We start from the raw sequence: 16,039 nt of genomic DNA, 5'->3' as shown, positions 1-16,039 counted from the left end.
TTGGCTGGGGTAGCGTTAGTTTTCTTCTTAGTAGCTAGTATGGGGCTGTGTTTTGGATTTGTGCTGGAAACAGTGTTGATAAAGCAGGGATGTTTTAGGTACTGCTAAGCAGTGCTTACACAGAGTCAAGGGCTTTTCTGCTTCTCACACCGCCCCACCAGCGAGTAGGCTGGGGGTGCACAAAAAGTTGGGAGGCGACACAGCTGGGACAGCTGACCCCAACTGACCAAAGGGATATTCCATACCATATGACGTCATGCTCAGCATAGAAAGCTGGGGGAAGAAGAAGGAAGGGGGGGACGTGCGGGGTGATGGCATTTGTCTTCCCAAGTAGCCGTTACGCGTGATGGAGCCCTGCTTTCCTGGAGATGGCTGAACACCTGCCTGCCGGTGGGAAGTAGTGAACGAATTCCTTGTTTTGCTTTGCTTGCCTGCGCAGCTTTTGCTTCACCTATTGAACTGTCTTTATCTCAAGCTGCGAGTTTTCTCACTTTTACCCTTCCAATTCTCTCCCCCATCCCACCCGGGGGGAGTGAGCGAGTGGCTGGGTGGTGCTTAGTTGCCAGCTGGGGTTAAACCACGACATCCATGGCTTTGGTAAATCCTGTATCAGCCTCATCTCCTCAGTCTACCTTCTAGAGCTGTATGGTGGAGCCTTGCTCCCATGCTGGAGTGCAGGGCAGTCACGGGAGGAAAGCAGGAGCCAGTCCCGTGCGTTGCGTTTGCTGAGCGGGGCTAGGTCCCTGGAGGCTAGAGGGCATTGGCCGGTCCGGTTCCAGCAGGGCGATGTCGTTCCTCTGCGTGATGTTACTGTAGTGCTCGTGAACCAGTAGCTGCTTGATATTGCACACTTGGGCCTCAGGGCCCAGCTGAGGCAACCGGGTGGCCCCGATCACCACGTGCCACATGGTGATGTGCCGGGAAGGCAGAGGGAGAGAGGGGTCAGAGGGAGCGGAGCCATGTGCTGCAGCAGCCCAGCAGTTCCCTGCCTCCTGCTTCATAATGGAAAGGGGAAAGCAGCCCTAGGGAGGGTGCGAGTGCCCTGGCACGCCTTAGGCACAAGGAATGTCGAGCTGGAGGCTGCTAGAAAGCAGTGGCACATCCCAGCCTTCTCCCAGTGCCTTAAATATTAGCAAGGGAAGTAAGTTCAACTAAAATCCGTGGCTGGATGTCAAACTACTTACCCAGTGGTTGGCACAGACCTTGGGTCTTTCCAGCTCTGTATCTCCTCTTGCTCATGAACTAGTCCAGCTTCAAGCTCAAGAGCAACTTGCCCGCGCAGCCAGTGCTCCCACCAGTAGCTGGCCCTAGACACTTGGTGTCTCCAACCGCTGTGTCCCTGTGACCAGAGTTCCCTTCTGCCATTGCTAGCAGCCAGGCCCCTGGACCCACCCCCCACCCCCCCACTAGGTACAGAGTGAGGCCACACAGAAAAGGATTTGGGAGCGCTCTCAGAAAGAAGGTAGGGCGGACTGTGGGGATTAGGCGCTGGGCTGAGTCAAAGAAGCAAACAAGTTGGCTTATGTGCGCCTAGCTCCTTGATTCCCCACCCCCACCCCCTTCCCGCCATTTTCCGTGCTTATACATCCCCCTCATCTTCCTCAACGCCTCTTTCTCTGCCCTTGTCTCCTCCCAAACAAGGGACCTAGCCCCTTGCTTCTTTTTCCCCCCTTGCTCCCAGGTTTGCTACATCTGTGAACGGATTTGGTGTTGCAGGTGCTCTTAGCTAGGTCACCTTGGACTTCCACGGCATTACTGATGGGGTTTCCTGGGTACTGCTGGCCCTGCCAGATTGCTCTCCCCAAAATGAGCCCAACTCTCCCTTCAGTTATCTGTGAAGTGGGGCCACCTCTCCCATCAATCCCCCTCAACTACCCGTGAAATCTGGCTCTTCCTCATGGCACTGTAACTCCTGTCAGCTGCTCAGTCTGTTCGCTACGGTCAGCAATTTCTCTTGTCATGCTCAGGAGTTTCGCACAGGCCGTTCAGTGAGCTAAGGCTTACGCCAGGCCCTAGTCGGCAGCTTGTGTGCCTTAATGCACACCCCCAAAGTTGTCTGCATGTCCCATCATTTTTTCCCTATCCTCGTTCTAGCCACAGTGTGCCAGTCTTCTCCATCTCACGCTGGCTCTGAGCACCCTCCTCTCTGACCAGGCCCGGTTTCAGCCCTTTTGAGTGGCTCTTTCCCTTTGTGCCCTACTTGACTGCCTGCGGCCTCGTTTTGCAGGCGCCGGGCGTGGAAGTCCTTGCCTTGCCCGGGAGACTGAATCGGACTGAAGCACGGTTAGCTGTGAAAATTGGCAATTTTATTGGAAGAACTGAGTCAGCTTCAGCCCTTCAGCACTGCCAAGGAAATGGCGGTGGTACGCTGCCGGCTGCACTGGATCCTGTCCATCCTGCTGCTCAGGCCTTTGTCCCCCTTAGGAACTGCAGGAGCTCCTGCACCCGAGTAAAGAATTGCACCAGCCTCTGGACTGGAAATGGGCAGGGTGTAAACGTGCCCAACTGAGTTGGTATGGGTCTCGGCCTCTGAAAGGGGCTTGAGGTGAAGCCTGGCTGTGGCGTTGGAGTAGCCGATACTGCTGGGCGCAGTCCCATCTGTGCCAGGATCCAGTCGTAAAAGTGCTGCGTGGAGGTGTAGACTCCGGGCCGTCTTGCTCTCGCGCAGCCTTTCCCCCAGCTGGTGACTCCAACGAGCCAGAAGTAGTCTGCATTGTTATCTTTGCAGACGAGAGGACCACCGCTGTCGCCCTGCAGCGGAGGAGAGAGGACAAAGGTGTTGTTGGGTGGCCTCCGTCAGCACTACGGCTGGCTCCTTCTCTCTCACAGCACCTGCCAGAGCTGTGCTCTGCGGCACAGAAAGGCCCCGCTCAGGTGCCGGGGCCTACAGGAGCTTGTGTGGGAGGGGGTGGTGGGCCTGTAAGGTAGGGCTCGCTCTCCTCTCTGCACAGCGATCCTTCTTGACGTGTGGAACGCACATGCTCCAGGCTTGGGATGTGGAGCTGCGTGCTGCCAAGAGCACTGGATGGGCTTTGTGGGCAGAGTCGCAGGCCTCTGGGGCAAGGGGGGCACTGGGCAAGGAGCTGCAGGTGGGGAAGGGGAGGTGAGCCCCAGCAGCGGTGGGGACCCAGCGGTGGGAGGGTGACTTGCCAGGCAAAGCACGCGCTGGGGTCTGCGTGGGACGGTTGTGAGAGGGCTGCCTGTGCTGCTGGGGCTTGACTCGTAGCACGCTCCTACCTGGCAGGTGTCGATGCCACCCTGCGCGTAGCCAGCACACAGGTTGTGGGTGTGGATGGCCCCTCTGTACCACCCGCTGCTGTTACAGAGGTTGACATCAATGAGGCGGACCTTGGCCTCCTGCAGGACATCAGTTGATCCTCCAGCTGTGAGCACAGAGAGGAATTAACACCAGGCAGCTCGTTGCCATTTCTCCTCCCCTGTGTGGGTGAAGCCCTTCCCTAGGGCTTGGCTTTGCACCTAGAAGGCACTGTACCGGTGGTCCCCTTGTGCCTCCCTTTGGGGAATGGCTCAGGCCCATCTCTCTAGAGGCATGCGTCCCCGCAGCCTGACTCTGGCTTTCGCCTCTGCTCTCAGGAAGCCCAACCCGTCTCCCCTGCGTGCCAAGCTTGCGCTCAGGGCACGAGTACTTTTTGGGAACTCACATCTTGCAGTCGTGGAACCCCAGCCGCTGGCGTAGCAGGTTGTCAGCTCTGACACTCTCAGCGAGGCGTCGGGCACACAGGCAAGCTGGATGGAGTAGCTGCACTGCACAGGCTGGTCCAGTTCCAGCAGGGCGATGTCGTTCCTCTGCGTGATGTTACTGTAGTGCTCGTGAACCAGTAGCCGCTTGATATGGCGCACTTGGGCCTCAGGGCCCAGCTGAGTCAACCGGGTGGCCCCGACCACCACGCGCCACATGGTGATGTGCCTGGAAGGCAGAGGGAGAGAGGGGTCAGAGGGAGCGGAGCCATGTGCTGCAGCAGCCCTGCAGTTCCCTGCCTTCTGCTCCGCAAGGGAGAGAGGCAAGCAGCGCTAGGGAGGGGGCGAGTGCCCTGGCACGCCTTAGGCACAAGGAGTGTTGAGCTGGAGGCTGCTAGGAAGCAGTGGCACAAGCCCAGCCTTCTCCTGAGCAGTCTCTCAGCTGGGCTCTGCAGTACCCAGGCACTGGGCGGACTGCAAGGAGACGGGATGGCAGTAGCACGCGGTGCTGCGGACAGGGCACCTGCTAGTGTTGTGGGGATATCCGCGTTCCCTGGTCCTCCCCTTACCTGGCCTCAATGAAGCAGTGGGCTGCTGTGAGGACCCACTGTGGGCTGATGAGGGACCCTCCGCATGTATGCCCCGTGCCTGTTTTCCAGGGATCCTGGATGCTGACGATCCAGGGCCAGGCCCCTGGCTGGGCATCTGTGCCACCCACGACGCGCGACACGCCGTGCTGAGAAGCCATGGGCCGGAGCCCGCAGGTCCCTCTGGAAACAGAAACTCCTCATTACTGTCCTGCTGGAGGGCTTGCTGCTCTTCAGGCTACGAGTCAGCTGTCTTCCCTCTCCACAAGGCGTTGCGTGGACAGCAAGGCCAGGGAAGCCCGTGGGGCGTGCGTGCATCCGCCCCCGTTTCTGTTTTATCCCCGCAGGCCAGTTGTGCCAGCAGCGTGGGTGCTGGCAAGGAACTGAAGTTCCCAGGTGGGGTTCAGGAAGCTGTGGCGTGGCCACGGGGGACAAGCGGGCACCCTCCAGTGAAGCCCATAAGGGTTGCCCAAGCTCCCTGCCGGAGCCTTGGGCCACTTACTTACCCACAGGTGTCCCACGTGCCGTGCGCAGGCCCGCACAGGGCCAGCAGGACGAGGAGGCGGAGCAAATTCATCGCTGCCAGCAACACGTGGCAGCTGCAAGCACGGAGAGCTCGTCGCCACCAGCGCGGCAAACGACGTAGTGCCCGCAGTACTCGCGTTGCCCGCGGTGCCCTTGGTCCCGGGGCTGATGTCACAGAGTCGCTGGTTCCGGGTGCTGGGCGTGGTGGCCTCTCGGGGCAGGGGGGGCAACATGGGGGGGTTCCAAGCAGGAGGGGAGGCAGAAGCTGGCATCGGACGCCCCCGACAGTCGCTCCCCCCCCACCCAGCACTGAATGCTGTGCTTGTGGGATGAAGGCGTGCAGGCCCCGTGGCAGGCAGCAGCGCCTGCCTCCGAGCACTGCCTGCTAACAGCTGGCAGGAAAAAACCAAGTGGGGCATCATAGCCTCTTTGGGAAGTTCACTGCCACCCTGCTCCCTGCAGCCGTTTGCCAGCAGCTCCTTCCCAAAAAGCATACGCCAGAGAACAGAACTGCTCCAGGCAGTAGGCACATGTCTGGGCATTGAAGAGCCAATCTGGTTATAGCCGTGGCAGGCAAGCAGTGATGTGCAAGCCAACTAAGGCAGGCATACCCAAGCAGTGTCAGCCTTCCGGCACAAAGCCCCGTGAAACGCAGACGCAGCACAGGCCATCCTGGCTACGTCAGCCACAGCAACAGCCTCTGGCAGGCTTCCTGTCCTTGCTGTCTATGAGTTACGTTGCTGTTCTGGGCCAACACCGACAAGGGCAGTTGTGGCCCCTGGTACGCGTGGCCAAGGACACGCAATTTTAGGCTCTAGCCAGAGAAGGATGCTCCCGCTCTCAGCACCACACGCCATTCTCCATTGTGCTGGTTTTGGCTGGGGTAGCGTTAGTTTTCTTCTTAGTAGCTAGTATGGGGCTGTGTTTTGGATTTGTGCTGGAAACAGTGTTGATAAAGCAGGGATGTTTTAGGTACTGCTAAGCAGTGCTTACACAGAGTCAAGGGCTTTTCTGCTTCTCACACCGCCCCACCAGCGAGTAGGCTGGGGGTGCACAAAAAGTTGGGAGGCGACACAGCTGGGACAGCTGACCCCCACTGACCAAAGGGATATTCCATACCATAGGACGTCATGCTCAGCATAGAAAGCTGGGGGAAGAAGAAGGAAGGGGGGGACGTGCGGGGTGATGGCATTTGTCTTCCCAAGTAGCCGTTACGCGTGATGGAGCCCTGCTTTCCTGGAGATGGCTGAACACCTGCCTGCCGGTGGGAAGTAGTGAACGAATTCCTTGTTTTGCTTTGCTTGCCTGCGCAGCTTTTGCTTCACCTATTGAACTGTCTTTATCTCAAGCTGCGAGTTTTCTCACTTTTACCCTTCCAATTCTCTCCCCCATCCCACCCGGGGGGAGTGAGCGAGTGGCTGGGTGGTGCTTAGTTGCCAGCTGGGGTTAAACCACGACATCCATGGCTTTGGTAAATCCTGTATCAGCCTCATCTCCTCAGTCTACCTTCTAGAGCTGTATGGTGGAGCCTTGCTCCCATGCTGGAGTGCAGGGCAGTCACGGGAGGAAAGCAGGAGCCAGTCCCGTGCGTTGCGTTTGCTGAGCGGGGCTAGGTCCCTGGAGGCTAGAGGGCATTGCCCGGTCCGGTTCCAGCAGGGCGATGTCGTTCCTCTGCGTGATATTACTGTAGTGCTCGTGAACCAGTAGCTGCTTGATATTGCACACTTGGGCCTCAGGGCCCAGCTGAGGCAACCGGGTGGCCCCGATCACCACGTGCCACATGGTGATGTGCCGGGAAGGCAGAGGGAGAGAGGGGTCAGAGGGAGCGGAGCCATGTGCTGCAGCAGCCCAGCAGTTCCCTGCCTCCTGCTTCATAATGGAAAGGGGAAAGCAGCCCTAGGGAGGGTGCGAGTGCCCTGGCACGCCTTAGGCACAAGGAATGTCGAGCTGGAGGCTGCTAGAAAGCAGTGGCACATCCCAGCCTTCTCCCAGTGCCTTAAATATTAGCAAGGGAAGTAAGTTCAACTAAAATCCGTGGCTGGATGTCAAACTACTTACCCAGTGGTTGGCACAGACCTTGGGTCTTTCCAGCTCTGTATCTCCTCTTGCTCATGAACTAGTCCAGCTTCAAGCTCAAGAGCAACTTGCCCGCGCAGCCAGTGCTCCCACCAGTAGCTGGCCCTAGACACTTGGTGTCTCCAACCGCTGGGTCCCTGTGACCAGAGTTCCCTTCTGCCATTGCTAGCAGCCAGGCCCCTGGACCCACCCCCCACCCCCCCACTGGGTACAGAGTGAGGCCACACAGAAAAGGATTTGGGAGCGCTCTCAGAAAGAAGGTAGGGCGGACTGTGGGGATTAGGCGCTGGGCTGAGTCAAAGAAGCAAACAAGTTGGCTTATGTGCGCCTAGCTCCTTGATTCCCCACCCCCACCCCCTTCCCGCCATTTTCCGTGCTTATACATCCCCCTCATCTTCCTCAACGCCTCTTTCTCTGCCCTTGTCTCCTCCCAAACAAGGGACCTAGCCCCTTGCTTCTTTTTCCCCCCTTGCTCCCAGGTTTGCTACATCTGTGAACGGATTTGGTGTTGCAGGTGCTCTTAGCTAGGTCACCTTGGACTTCCACGGCATTACTGATGGGGTTTCCTGGGTACTGCTGGCCCTGCCAGATTGCTCTCCCCAAAATGAGCCCAACTCTCCCTTCAATTATCTGTGAAGTGGGGCCACCTCTCCCATCAATCCCCCTCAACTACCCGTGAAATCTGGCTCTTCCTCATGGCACTGTAACTCCTGTCAGCTGCTCAGTCTGTTCGCTACGGTCAGCAATTTCTCTTGTCATGCTCAGGAGTTTCGCACAGGCCGTTCAGTGAGCTAAGGCTTACGCCAGGCCCTAGTCGGCAGCTTGTGTGCCTTAATGCACACCCCCAAAGTTGTCTGCATGTCCCATCATTTTTTCCCTATCCTCGTTCTAGCCACAGTGTGCCAGTCTTCTCCATCTCACGCTGGCTCTGAGCACCCTCCTCTCTGACCAGGCCCGGTTTCAGCCCTTTTGAGTGGCTCTTTCCCTTTGTGCCCTACTTGACTGCCTGCGGCCTCGTTTTGCAGGCGCCGGGCGTGGAAGTCCTTGCCTTGCCCGGGAGACTGAATCGGACTGAAGCACGGTTAGCTGTGAAAATTGGCAATTTTATTGGAAGAACTGAGTCAGCTTCAGCCCTTCAGCACTGCCAAGGAAATGGCGGTGGTACGCTGCTGGCTGCACTGGATCCTGTCCATCCTGCTGCTCAGGCCTTTGTCCCCCTTAGGAACTGCAGGAGCTCCTGCACCCGAGTAAAGAATTGCACCAGCCTCTGGAGTGGAAATGGGCAGGGTGTAAACGTGCCCAACTGAGTTGGTATGGGTCTCGGCCTCTGAAAGGGGCTTGAGGTGAAGCCTGGCTGTGGCGTTGGAGTAGCCGATACTGCTGGGCGCAGTCCCATCTGTGCCAGGATCCAGTCGTAAAAGTGCTGCGTGGAGGTGTAGACTCCGGGCCGTCTTGCTCTCGCGCAGCCTTTCCCCCAGCTGGTGACTCCAACGAGCCAGAAGTAGTCTGCATTGTTATCTTTGCAGACGAGAGGACCACCGCTGTCGCCCTGCAGCGGAGGAGAGAGGACAAAGGTGTTGTTGGGTGGCCTCCGTCAGCACTACGGCTGGCTCCTTCTCTCTCACAGCACCTGCCAGAGCTGTGCTCTGCGGCACAGAAAGGCCCCGCTCAGGTGCCGGGGCCTACAGGAGCTTGTGTGGGAGGGGGTGGTGGGCCTGTAAGGTAGGGCTCGCTCTCATCTCTGCACAGCGATCCTTCATGTGTGGAACGCACATGCTCCAGGCTTGGGATGTGGAGCTGCGTGCTGCCAAGAGCACTGGATGGGCTTTGTGGGCAGAGTCGCAGGCCTCTGGGGCAAGGGGGGCACTGGGCAAGGAGCTGCAGGTGGGGAAGGGGAGGTGAGCCCCAGCAGCGGTGGGGACCCAGCGGTGGGAGGGTGACTTGCCAGGCAAAGCACGCGCTGGGGTCTGCGTGGGACGGTTGTGAGAGGGCTGCCTGTGCTGCTGGGGCTTGACTCGTAGCACGCTCCTACCTGGCAGGTGTCGATGCCACCCTGCGCGTAGCCAGCACACAGGTTGTGGGTGTGGATGGCCCCTCTGTACCACCCGCTGCTGTTACAGAGGTTGACATCAATGAGGCGGACCTTGGCCTCCTGCAGGATATCAGTTGATCCTCCAGCTGCGAGCACAGAGAGGAATTAACACCAGGCAGCTCGTTGCCATTTCTCCTCCCCTGTCTGGGTGAAGCCCTTCCCTAGGGCTTGGCTTTGCACCTAGAAGGCACTGTACCGGTGGTCCCCTTGTGCCTCCCTTTGGGGAATGGCTCAGGCCCATCTCTCTAGAGGCATGCGTCCCCGCAGCCTGACTCTGGCTTTCGCCTCTGCTCTCAGGAAGCCCAACCCGTCTCCCCTGCGTGCCAAGCTTGCGCTCAGGACACGAGTACTTTTTGGGAACTCACATCTTGCAGTCGTGGAACCCCAGCCGCTGGCGTAGCAGGTTGTCAGCTCTGACACTCTCAGCGAGGCGTCGGGCACACAGGCAAGCTGGATGGAGTAGCTGCACTGCACAGGCTGGTCCAGTTCCAGCAGGGCGATGTCGTTCCTCTGCGTGATGTTACTGTAGTGCTCGTGAACCAGTAGCCGCTTGATATGGCGCACTTGGGCCTCAGGGCCCAGCTGAGTCAACCGGGTGGCCCCGACCACCACGCGCCACATGGTGATGTGCCTGGAAGGCAGAGGGAGAGAGGGGTCAGAGGGAGCGGAGCCATGTGCTGCAGCAGCCCTGCAGTTCCCTGCCTTCTGCTCCGCAAGGGAGAGAGGCACGCAGCGCTAGGGAGGGGGCGAGTGCCCTGGCACGCCTTAGGCACAAGGAGTGTTGAGCTGGAGGCTGCTAGGAAGCAGTGGCACAAGCCCAGCCTTCTCCTGAGCAGTCTCTCAGCTGGGCTCTGCAGTACCCAGGCACTGGGCGGACTGCAAGGAGACGGGATGGCAGTAGCACGCGGTGCTGCGGACAGGGCACCTGCTAGTGTTGTGGGGATATCCGCGTTCCCTGGTCCTCCCCTTACCTGGCCTCAATGAAGCAGTGGGCTGCTGTGAGGACCCACTGTGGGCTGATGAGGGACCCTCCGCATGTATGCCCCGTGCCTGTTTTCCAGGGATCCTGGATGCTGATGATCCAGGGCCAGGCCCCTGGCTGGGCATCTGTGCCACCCACGACGCGCGACACGCCGTGCTGAGAAGCCATGGGCCGGAGCCCGCAGGTCCCTCTGGAACAGAAACTCCTCATTACTGTCCTGCTGGAGGGCTTGCTGCTCTTCAGGCTACGAGTCAGCTGTCTTCCCTCTCCACAAGGCGTTGCGTGGACAGCAAGGCCAGGGAAGCCCGTGGGGCGTGCGTGCATCCGCCCCCGTTTCTGTTTTATCCCCGCAGGCCAGTTGTGCCAGCAGCGTGGGTGCTGGCAAGGAACTGAAGTTCCCAGGTGGGGTTCAGGAAGCTGTGGCGTGGCCACGGGGGACAAGCGGGCACCCTCCAGTGAAGCCCATAAGGGTTGCCCAAGCTCCCTGCCGGAGCCTTGGGCCACTTACTTACCCACAGGTGTCCCACGTGCCGTGCGCAGGCCCGCACAGGGCCAGCAGGACGAGGAGGCGGAGCAAATTCATTGCTGCCAGCAACACGTGGCAGCTGCAAGCACGGAGAGCTCGTCGCCACCAGCGCAGCAAACGACGTAGTGCCCGCAGTACTCGCGTTGCCCGCGGTGCCCTTGGTCCCGGGGCTGATGTTCACTGTTCTTCGAAAAGAAGAGACAGAATGTAGCAACAAGACTATGTCTCCTTATTTATGTAAAAGTTCAGCCCAATTTCATTTTTCACTCTGAAGTCTGACCAACAGCACATGATGGAAACAGTTTGGAAAGCATTCAGCATGCACAGCCATAAAATCACTTTTAAACAACTACAGCATACGAGCAGGATCTCAACACCTAACAACTGAAATTCACAAAGGTGAACAACATTTCACAAAGGTGAACAACAATTCTCTCTTTTCAGAGCTCTACTGCTAGGGGGTTTGTGTAAGCAGCATGTAGCCGATACTGTATGTATTAAAATGACACGTAAGACAGAGACATGTGGAAAAGTCCTTGACAGCAACCAAATACGTACATACCTCAAATACACACTTTTAATTTAAACATCTTTGCTCAGAATATAATGCCAGAAGAATATAGTACACACTTAAGTTACAAAACAACAGCTATCCCACATTGTGCTGTGGGCTATTGTTTTTATATGCATATACTTATATTGTACTCGCAGCCAAACACCAAGTTCCCTCCATTCACGTACACACCTACCCAACAGAAAAAAATAAACCTTAGTAACAGAGATCACCCCATTGTAGCCATCAACAGTTCCACTCTCAATGTCTCACATTAAATTCTCCTAGATTTACATGTTTGTTTCATGCTCATTTCGAGCTATGCCTTAGATTCAGCTTGCCAAGGCAGGACCTATCAGTCTGTATCTTGCATGTCAGTAGCTACATTAACCTATGAATTCATGTCAGAGCTTGCTGGATTATACCTATCTCTTGCTAAAAAGCCCGAGCAATGAAGAAAAGGACACACGCTTTGGAAGAAATATTACAGAGAGGCTTTCTAAGAAAGAGTTAACTTGTTAAGTCAAACCAAGGCCAGATAGCTCCTACAGACACATTATCAACCAGTTACACAAAAACCCCCTCAAAAATCCTCTATTAACACTCACCCATTCTTGCTGGGAGCTCTGCTTTGCTCAGGAAGCAATGGCATAACTCCAAACAGTTTCAGGCTTGACAGGATGTCTAAGCATGGCCAATTTGTACTATACCAAAGTATAGTAACAGATGTGTCCTTAATCGACAGGTTTGCCTTCTCCATTACGTGTTCCTTTCCATTTTTGTCCTTTAGAACAATTCTCCACCTCAAGCCAGAGGCTCTGTTATTTAGGAATCGAGAAGGGAGAGGGGTGTTTAAAAAAAAAGATTCTCAAAGTGACAAAACTTAAACTATGCTTCCAACAGAAATTTAAAATTTCTACTAACTGCTACTTGTGTTTCTCAGGCTAGGTCATTTATAGGCTATCATCGTATCTTCCCATTATGATACATAGTTTATAGCTCTACTTCCCTATCCCCCCAGCATTTTCCAAGTCATTAATAGTCTGTACATTGTTCTCAAGTCAACATCTTCTGTGACAAGGCATTGCTTACTTCATAGCTTCTTTGTTTTTACATGGAAGACCTGTAGAAGGATCTACAGGTTTAACAAGTCGCCTTACTCTCATTTTGACAGCAGCTATTTGTTTGAAGAGGTATTCTTTCTTCCAGTACCCAGGCTTTCTATCACGTAGAGCAGCACAGCCCAAGGAAACAGTTTCTGGTGGTTCAGACTTCATTTTCCAAATTGTCCTTTTTGGCTGAAAACAACCGGAATAGATTTTCAGCCAGATTCCACTGAAAATAAAAAGAGAATGAAGAGGAAAACCACATTCATGTCAAGAAGAGTTACTTAATTATTCTTACATGCATGTCTCAGCTACCACTGAGCATAATGTTAGCAGAAAAATAATTAAAAAAAAAGTTATTCAGTTAATTCTTACAATATGCCAGGAAGGTTGATAAACATCTCAACCACATACACAGAAAATGTTTGATTAGTGCTCTAGAAAGTAGGATCAGCGGATATTGGGAACTTCCCGCTCTTTTATGCCTCTCAATAGCACACTACAGTACGTGGTTTTTAAAAAGCCTTCCTTCCCCTTGTACTGCTACTTCCTTCATGGACATTCACTGAAGCAGTGAGGAAGACTATGGACGACCACCAGAGCACCTTAGACAACCACCTGTGTACCTGAAGGCGCATGCGTCACGAGCATTTACACATACTAATGAGTTCTCGGAAATTGTATGAATATGTTAACTGTTTCTTGGAAATATGATGACTATGTATACTTTGATTGTATACAACTTCTGTAGCAGAGAAACTAAACACGCACACTAGGTGGAGGGATCCCTTGTGCGTCCAGTGCTGCAATAAAGAAGTGCCTGCTCACCTACATACACTGTGTAGATGAGTTTTTATATTACAGATTTGTAACAGTTATCACAAAAAACCAAGCATATTTAACTGCTTCATCCATCAAAATACATTCAAGAAGCTTGGGCCAAAACCCATCCACTCCACAGAACCAGAAACCTATAGATGCCAACAAATGCTGATATGACTACCCGCTTCACAAGTCAATTCCTTCTATGTCTGACTATACACGTTCGGTTCCATTTTTTGGAGAGAAAGCACTGTTAAGTGGCACACATACTGAATTCCCTTCCCAAACAAACATCTGTATATTGCAGATTCACGCTGCGCTCTCCCCCCAGACAGAGGTAGGCTTTGCTGTGAAAAACTGTAGCACAGCCCTCAGTTTTCACCTTTGGATAGAGCCACTCTTGAAAGCAACAAAGGGTTCTTGTACAGAAAGAACATTTTTGAAACAGGTGAAAGAAAGGCAAGGAAAAAAAGAAAAGAAAAAAGACTTCCGCATCTCTTGAACAGAGTTCAAATCAAGAACAGGGTAGAAAATCCGCCCAATAAACAGGGATAAGGAATAATATTAGAATAAGATTTTTGCAACAAGTCATAAAAACTTACTTCTATCATTAGAACACATCATTATACCTATGCCCAGTTTCAGCTAAGCCAACTTACAAGGCAGGTTGCATTGTTACAACTCCTAGTTAGCAATAAAAGTCTATCCGATGCGTCTTTTCTACCCTCTTTTTTTCTTCAATCTTGCAATTAGATAGAAGACACTAGAAACAGTGCTTGACCATTTCCCTTATAATGAAGCAGTAACTGCAAGTAAAGGTCACATTTAATTTACTAGACCCAGAACTTCATTCCAGCATCTCTTCAATAAGTGTTGTTGACTCTAAAGCTTAGGAACGTACAGGAAACAGGCTAATCAAAACACTTATTTAGGTAATAGCTGTCCAAGATGCTGTGACAACAGACAATCTTTCACCTTAGTGAATATTTCTATCTTTTCCTCAAGTTTAGAACAGTTTGACATTAAACTAACAAATTCTAGCAACAGAGAGAGGCATTGATTTAGAAAACAGCTCTTGCAAAACTTTTTTTGTTATTTTTTGCATATTACAAACAATGTTAATTTCAAGACATGTTTGAAATTTGGATTATGTAAGCAATACTTACTATTACTGAGTAACTACTTCACTGTATAGTACAAAAAAGATTAAATCCCTTCTTGACATTCTAGCTGGACTTCCCAGATGACTCACTGTAAAAAAAATAACAAGCTTTCTTAAAAAGGGACTGACGAGAGATACTCGAGAAATGTTGGAAAACTTTCTATATTGGCATCTCCTCTATAGAAAGGTGGACAGCATGAGCAATAAGTTACGCACTGGATGCTAAAAATCTTAACTGCCACTTTGTCAACAGCAAGACTCTGCTGTCTTTTGTTTCACTGCACACCTTTGACAGGCGATTGACTCCATTTTCTCTGTACCTTCCTACTGGCTATTCCTATCTGCAACTAGGATCTTCCATGAGCTTTCTCTTCCTAAGGCTGAAGAAACCCAGTCTTCCCAGTCTCTCCTCATACATCGTGTGCTCCCAAACCATCTTGGTGGCCCTCCGTTGGACTCGCTCCACTACATCAACCTCTCTCGTTTTGGGGAGCCCAAAACCGGGCGCAAGCTGGCTCACTGGACACAGCACTCCAAACGCTGTCTCACAGGTACCACTAGACCTGAAGGATCACTCTCCCAGACCTGCTGGCTACACTCTTGCTAGCACAGCCCAGGATGCAGTTTGCCTTTTTTTGCTACAAGAATACATTGCTGACTCATGTTCAATTCTTGTCCACCTGAATCCCAAAATCTTTTTCTGCAAAGCTGCTCTCTAGTCAGGCTGCCCACCCCCACCTTTACCACTAGCTGGGGTTATGCCAACCCTAGGATTTTGCATTTGCCTTTGCTAAGTATCATATGGTTTCCGCTAGCCCTTTTTCTAGTCTTTTAAGGTCCCTCTGAACCACAGCACTGGTTTCTAGACTATCAACCACTTCCCCCAGGTCGGCATAGTCCACAAACTTGCTGAAGGCTGGAAGACATCCTGTCTTCCAAGTCCATTACATAGATCAGTCCCCGTGTGAAACCCTGAGAGACATTATCAGCAATCCAAGCAGGAATAGAGCACTTTCATACGCACTTGTGGCCAGAAGCATCACTATCTTGAGCAGAAAGGCGGTTGCCCTCTTCACCACCTCCTAGTCTCACATACAGCTATCATACTTGCAATACTTGCACTCAGCTCCAGCTTCATTATCAGCCTATAAAGGAGAACATTCAAGAGATGGATTTGTAAAAAGTTACTTGAGCCAGAATTTGTAGCCAGTATTTTTGTTCTGTTGAACAAAAATGACATTTCCAGAGGTCCTTAAATGTATCAGCTTAAAAAGAAGTTACCTAATTTCACAAAAAAGAAACCACACTGGATAATTTCTGCCTACCACCCCAGCACTGGGGTTTTTTGGTTTGTTTGATTTAATATAGGCATATACACACACACAAACTAAATCAAGACATCGATTTAATAATGACCAGAAACTAGCAGGCAATTTCCTATACAGTTCCCAAAATTCCTCTGTAGGCAATTTCTGTCCCAGCTATGGCAATTTTTAGTCAGTTTTTAGTTCTCAGTTTCAGATTCTAGATGTAGACTGATTTCTAGTCTCAAGTTATGAACACTTCATTTTCCAAAAAGAGAAGGTATCAAAAATTTTAGGTAGTTCCTTCCTTCGCTGCACTCCATCTTTCCTCCATGTCTCCCAATAAAATTCCAAAAGCACACGACAGCTGTCCAAATCTTGACAAGCCCAAAGTAGCTTCTGCAACACTATGCATTAGAGAGATTAAGATAAAAAGAAGTTAAATTTAAGAAAGCCGTAACGAGGCAAAACCGAGAACTCATTTGTAGTCTTACAAAAACAGCTGCCACAAAGAAGGCTTTTTGGACCAGCACTCCACTTGTCTGTGAAAAGAGCATACCCACTCCAGAGTTGCGCTACTCCTTAAAGAATAACCTGGGTTCCCT

At 52.7% G+C, this 16,039-nt stretch overlaps 2 protein-coding genes across 2 annotated transcripts; both read right to left on the bottom strand.

Moving 5' to 3' along the window:
• Positions 1–2,392: 2,392 nt before the first annotated feature.
• On the bottom strand, positions 2,393–4,457 carry LOC132321756 (acrosin-like). The gene is made up of 4 exons (XM_059835194.1): positions 4,269–4,457; positions 3,642–3,928; positions 3,238–3,377; positions 2,393–2,751 (listed from the first exon to the last, which is right to left on the bottom strand). Exons 1-4 carry the CDS (start codon positions 4,445–4,447, stop codon positions 2,404–2,406), a joined length of 954 nt encoding a protein of 317 aa, XP_059691177.1. The 5' UTR covers positions 4,448–4,457; the 3' UTR covers positions 2,393–2,403.
• A 3,631-nt stretch (positions 4,458–8,088) lies between these two features.
• On the bottom strand, positions 8,089–12,921 carry LOC132321723 (acrosin-like). Its single transcript, XM_059835168.1, has 7 exons — positions 12,201–12,921; positions 11,649–11,858; positions 10,474–10,672; positions 9,951–10,151; positions 9,330–9,610; positions 8,920–9,059; positions 8,089–8,436 (listed from the first exon to the last, which is right to left on the bottom strand). The coding sequence occupies exons 3-7, from the start codon at positions 10,542–10,544 to the stop codon at positions 8,089–8,091; spliced, it is 1,041 nt and encodes a 346-aa protein (XP_059691151.1). The 5' UTR covers positions 10,545–10,672; positions 11,649–11,858; positions 12,201–12,921.
• Positions 12,922–16,039: the final 3,118 nt, after the last annotated feature.

This window comes from Gavia stellata, unplaced genomic scaffold (assembly GCF_030936135.1).
Source record: "Gavia stellata isolate bGavSte3 unplaced genomic scaffold, bGavSte3.hap2 HAP2_SCAFFOLD_44, whole genome shotgun sequence".
Classification (NCBI taxonomy): Eukaryota; Metazoa; Chordata; class Aves; order Gaviiformes; family Gaviidae; genus Gavia; species Gavia stellata.
This window is presented reverse-complemented; position numbering and strand designations above follow the sequence as displayed.

Excerpts from the sequence above, each read along its gene's own strand:
- LOC132321756 (XM_059835194.1), bottom strand. The coding sequence starts at position 4,447 with ATGGCTTCTCAGCACGGCGTGTCGCGCGTCGTGGGTGGCACAGATGCC. Across the intron at positions 3,929-4,268 it reads CACTGCTTCATTGAGGCCAG|GCACATCACCATGTGGCGCG; the intron begins GTAAGGGGAGGA and ends TCTGCCTTCCAG. Across the intron at positions 2,752-3,237 it reads GTGGCATCGACACCTGCCAG|GGCGACAGCGGTGGTCCTCT; the intron begins GTAGGAGCGTGC and ends CCTCCGCTGCAG.
- LOC132321723 (XM_059835168.1), bottom strand. The coding sequence starts at position 10,544 with ATGAATTTGCTCCGCCTCCTCGTCCTGCTGGCCCTGTGCGGGCCTGCG. Across the intron at positions 9,060-9,329 it reads AAGATGTGAGTTCCCAAAAA|GATCAACTGATATCCTGCAG; the intron begins GTACTCGTGTCC and ends TCGCAGCTGGAG. Across the intron at positions 8,437-8,919 it reads GTGGCATCGACACCTGCCAG|GGCGACAGCGGTGGTCCTCT; the intron begins GTAGGAGCGTGC and ends CCTCCGCTGCAG.